The sequence below is a fragment of the Aegilops tauschii genome, chromosome 6, assembly GCF_002575655.3.
Source record: "Aegilops tauschii subsp. strangulata cultivar AL8/78 chromosome 6, Aet v6.0, whole genome shotgun sequence".
NCBI lineage: Eukaryota > Viridiplantae > Streptophyta > Magnoliopsida > Poales > Poaceae > Aegilops > Aegilops tauschii.
In genome coordinates, this window is record NC_053040.3 from 119,691,233 (window position 1) to 119,696,668 (window position 5,436).

The following is a 5,436-nucleotide window of genomic DNA, read 5'->3' on the forward strand; positions in this document are numbered from 1 at the left end:
GTACTTCGACACCGGCGCTAGTAGCCACATGACGGGCGACAAGGGAGTCTTTGCGTCACTTGACGAAACTGTGCATGGCACGGTGAAGTTCGGCGACGGCTCTGTGGTGGCCATACGCGGACGCGGCTCGGTGGTCTTTCGCTGTCAGGGCGGAGGGCAGCGCGTGCTCACTGGTGTTTTTCACATCCCGAGCTGCGCACGAACATTGTCTCAGTTGGACAGCTAGACGAAGCGGGCTGCATGGTCAACATCCAAGATGGTGTGATGACCATCCAGGACCCAGGGCGACGAACACTGGCATACATCCGTCGCTCTGGAAATCGCCTGTACATTGGTGCGCTCGAGATCGACACGCCCAAGTGCTTGCTGGCGCTGGGAGACGACGCAACCTGGCGTTGGCACGCGCGCATGGGGCATTTGCATTTCCGCGCTCTCCGCACTATGTCATCGAAGCAGATGGTTCTGGGCATGCCAGTGATCGACCACGTCGAAGAGTATTGTGATGGGTGCGCCCTCGGAAAGCAACATCGCACGCCGTTCCCGCAAGTCGCCGCGTACCGTGCAGAGCGCGGGCTGGAGCTCGTGCACACCGACCTTTGCGGGCCGATCGAGCCGACCACACCAGGAGGAAGCAAGTACTTTTTGCTGATCGTGGACGACTATAGTCGCTACATGTGGCTGGAGCTGCTCAAGTCCAAAGATGAGGCCTTTGCAAGGTTCAGAAAGGTGCAAACTCTTGCGGAGGCAGAGGGAAACTGCAGGCTGCGCGCATTCAGGTCTGATCGCGGCGGCGAGTTCAATTCCGGCGAATTTAGGGCCTATTGTGAAGAGATCGGTGTCAAGCACTTCACCACTGCTCCATACTCACCACAACAAAATGGAGTGGTAGAGCGGCGGAACCAGACGGTCGTGGAAATGGCCAGGTGCATGTTGAAGAGCATGGACATGCCGGCGTACTTCTGGGCGGAGGCGGTGAGGACCGCCGTGTATGTGCTGAACCGCGCGCCCACGCGCAGTCTGAGGGTGTCACGCCTTATGAGGCGTGGCACGGCCGTAAGCCCAGCGTGCATCACCTGCGCACGTTCGGGTGCACGGTTCACGTCAAGAACATCGGCCCCGGTGTCACCAAGCTCAGTGATCGTTCGACGGCGATGGTTTTCATCGGGTACGAGGAAGGTTCCAAGGCCTACCGTGTATACAACCCAGCAACAAAGAAGGTGCAGGTAACTCGGGACGTGGTGTTTGAAGAAAGCATGCCATGGACATGGCGCGCTCCGGGCGTGGCAGAAAACCGCGCTGCGCTGACCACTTTCACCGTGGTGTACACCACTGCCAGCGGAGTGCATGAGATAGACGCCGGGTCTCCCGCGTGTGCCTCGACACCACAACGCTCTCCAACGACCTCAACGCCTACACCTGCGGCCTCTCCTGCTGGGGTGAACACGCCTGCTTCGAGAGCACCAGGGACACCACAGTCCGCTCTGGCGACACCCGCTACAGCTGTCGAAGATCGCTCGGCCACGCCCCAGTCACACGACTCCAGGCATGATGTGCCAACAGGACAGCCGGTTCGCTACCGGAGCTTCACAAGTGTGCTGGAGGAGACTGAAGATCAGGCCGTGCGCGAACAGTTTGAGCGTTGTCTGCTCGTGCGCTGCCTGTTCAGCGCCGAGGAGTCGCGCGACGTGGACGAGGCACTAGGAAGCAAGGCATGGAAGGACGCCATGGATGTCGAGATGCAGTCCATCATCGACAATGGTACATGGGAGCTCGCTCAGCTCCCGCCTGAGCACAAAGCGATCGGACTGAAATGGGTGTATCGTGTCAAGCGCGATCCGGCGGGGAATGTCGTCAAGCACAAAGCTCGCCTCGTTGCAAAGGGATACGTTCAGCGCCAAGGGGTGGATTTTGAAGAAGTCTTTGCTCCTGTAGCTCGTATGGAAACTGTCAGGCTACTGCTCGCGCTCGCCGCGCACTCTGGCTGGGAGGTCCATCACATGGACGTGAAATCAGCATTTCTGAACGGGGATCTCAGTGAGGAGGTTTATGTTGCACAGCCACCGGGATACGAGGTTCCTGGCCAAGAGGGAAGTGTACTGCGTCTGCACAAAGCATTGTATGGACTGCATCAGGCGCCACGCGCATGGTATGCTAAGCTGGATGAGACTCTCTCCTCTCTTGGCTTCACACGAAGTGCTCTAGAGCATGCAGTGTACAGACGGGGCAACTCGCAGTCTTTCCTGTTGGTAGGAGTGTATGTCGATAATCTGATCATCACAGGGACAAATGCAGCAGATATTATCTCCTTCAAAGATCAGATGTAGCAGCTCTTTAAGATGAGCGATCTTGGACAGTTGAGTTACTATCTGGGCATTGAAGTGCAGCAAAACAGCGGTGGAATCACACTCAGTCAAAAGAGTTACGCTGGCAAGATCTTGGAAATGGCAGATATGAGCAACTGCAACAGTTGTCACACGCCAATGGACTGTCGCCTCAAACTGAAGAAAGAGGACGATGGTGATCTGTTTGATGCCACTCTGTATCGCAGGATAATTGGAAGTCTGCGCTACCTAGTGAACACAAGACCAGATATTGCACATTCAGTGGGTATAGTCAGTAGATTCATGGAGAAACCAAGCACTCATCACTGGGCAGCAGTTAAGCAGATCCTAAGGTACATCAAAGGCACTATGCATTATGGGTGCAACTATAGGAGGGGCCATGGGACTGCTGAACTTCTTGGATTCAGTGACAGCGACCACGCTGGAGATACTGGCGATCGCAAGAGCACATCCGGGCATGTCTTCTTCCTTGGTAAGAATCTGGCAACCTGGAGCTCTCAGAAGCAAAAGATTGTGGCTCTCTCTTCTTGCGAAGCTGAATACGTTGCAATAGCAGCTGCCACTTGTCAGGGACTGTGGCTGAGCCGATTACTGGAGGATATCACAGATGCCTCACCGGCGCAGTTCAAGTTACTGGTGGACAACAAATCAGCCATAGCTCTGAGCAAGAACCCAGTTCATCATGATCGAAGCAAACATATCGATGTTAAGTTTCACTTCGTGCGAGATTGTATGGAGCAGAAGCAAATGGAGATAGATCATGTTGGGACTCAAGATCAGCTCGCCGATGCACTGACCAAAGCGCTCGGGCGCGTCCATTTCATAGAGATGCGGCAGAGGCTGGGGATGATCGGCGTAGTGCAGTGAGATTAAGGGGGTGAAATGTTAGCCTAGATAATCTCATGCATGTAGCATTGTTTACTTTCTGTTTTTTGTAATAACGCATGCATAGTCATGCACGTAGTGGAGAGCTGCGCCTCTCCGTAGGATATTCCCACCTCCTGGTCTTGGTCTCTGATCCATCCAGTCGCTGGATGGAGCGACACTTGCGGATCACAGCTGCCAGGCCGGGAGGTGGTTAGTGGAGTCCTGTACGATGCATAAGATGTGGAATAACAGAACAGAAAACGCTGCGCGTTGTGGCAGCACAAAGCTCTCGCAAGTTCATCTTCTTCCTCAACCTATCCCTCTCTGACTCCCTCGATCGGCAACAACAGCGACAGCGAGGCCCACAGCCACAACACAGTGGTCAGTGGCACGCGATCAGCATTCAGCAGATTGCCTCGCCTCAGGCTCACTATCTATCTTCTACAGTATGATTTGATTTGTGCCCGACCTCCTTACAATCGCTAAATACAAGAGCCACAGCGCCCCGCCGCAGCCCTAGCCACAGCGCCCCGCCGCTGCCGCCTCTCCCGTCTCGACCCGCTAGTTCCTCGCCCCCACCCCACCCCCTCTGGTCCGTTCTCCGCCGCCGCCTGTCTCCTTCCCGGAACCAACTCCAACTCCAACTCGGAAACAGACTCGTGCTCCCGTCTTCCCGGAACCAACTCCGATTCCGAACCAACTCCGCCGCCTGTCTCCTTCCCGTCCGCGACTTGGTTTCGAGGTATGAGCTCTATATATATCTAGATCCGCCCCGACGCCCACAATATCAGATCGATCGATTGCGCTGATTATTATAACAACAGCAAAAAATCCCATCTTTTGTGTCCAGTTTGTAGGATGTCTAAGCGACGACGCCAGGGCGAGGAGGGTCAGGCCAACTGCCATGACCGCAGCGGCAACAAGCACGAGAAGAGCCTCTATCTGGTTCTAGATGACTGGCACAGGGGCTTCACCATCCGCAAGCTTGACGCCGACAGCCCTGACGTAAGCAACCCCCCTGTCGTCCGGCTAGTGTCACCTGCGCGTGACCTTCCCATGGACTTTGCAGCACTGGGCGGCAACATCATAGCTACTAGCAACCAATATACTGCAACCGTGGTCTTCGACACGGAAACTGACGCTCTGGCCATGGGCAATCCCCTCCCTGATTCACTCCTTGATGCGGCCAACTACTTTTTCACCGCCGGTGACGTGCTGTTTGCGTTTGCCTACTACTTCATGAGGCGGCCTCACTCCTTTCAAGTCCTGACCGCCACCAAGGATGACATGAACACTTTGTGCCCAAGCACTGACTGGTCCTGGAAAAGCATGCCGGCACCCTTCGCTAAGGATGAAAAGATCGAATCCTACGCCCTTCACCCGGACGGACACACCATGTTTGTGTCTTCGTACATCAACGAAATCAACCGTGGCACCTTCTCCTTTGACACCAAGACCAGTGAGTGGAGGCGCCATGGGGAATGGATGTTCCCTTTCGTGCTTGAAGGCTTCTTCGACGCCGACCTAGATGCATGGGTTGGGCTACACCCAGATGGCTACATCTGCTCCTGCCAAGTTCCCTCCCTCAGCAATAGCAGCAGCACATTGCAGCAGCCCAACTGGAAGATGGCCAAGGAGCACAGGATGTGGAACCCATACCATCAGCTGGCTAGAGGGCGAGGGCCTACTCTCACCTACATGGGCAACTCCAGATTTTTCCTTGTTGATTGCGTGGCGGCCGATGGTTTAGAGTTCCAGGATGCTTTTGGTGACTCTCGTGGCTGCGTGCTCAACATGACCACGTTTCGTCTCAGGTACGATAGTGAGGGAAATCTGCGAATCAAAGACAGGGACACTACCTCTTGTCGTGTGTCTAAGCAACTCTCGACGTTCTCCCCCGTGGCGTTCTGGATGTAGCTACAGCAAAGGAAACTGCTCATGCTGTTTTTATTTATTTAGCTGTATGTCAGCTATGTTCATCATCCCATCTGTAAATTACTCCCTCCATTTTTCTATATACAAGGCCACTTTGTAAATTGGGTCCAACTTTGACCATCGATTTGAGCAACAAATATATGTTATACTCCACGCAAAGTACGGGCATATAACATATAATTTTGTTGCTCAAATTGATGATCAAAGTTAAGCCCAAATTATGAAATGGCCTTTAGAAAAGAGAGGGAGTATGATTTGAATTAATAAAAAGCAAACCGTTTATTGTGTGGAA

The 5,436-nt window shown here is 54.1% G+C and overlaps 1 protein-coding gene across 1 annotated transcript; it reads left to right on the forward strand.

Annotated features, from left to right (window-relative positions):
- The first annotated feature begins 3,474 nt into the window (after positions 1 to 3,474).
- Positions 3,475 to 5,436, forward strand: LOC109758621 (uncharacterized). Its single transcript, XM_020317482.4, has 2 exons — positions 3,475 to 3,951; positions 4,060 to 5,436. Exon 2 carries the CDS (start codon positions 4,068 to 4,070, stop codon positions 5,124 to 5,126), a length of 1,059 nt encoding a protein of 352 aa, XP_020173071.1. The 5' UTR covers positions 3,475 to 3,951; positions 4,060 to 4,067; the 3' UTR covers positions 5,127 to 5,436.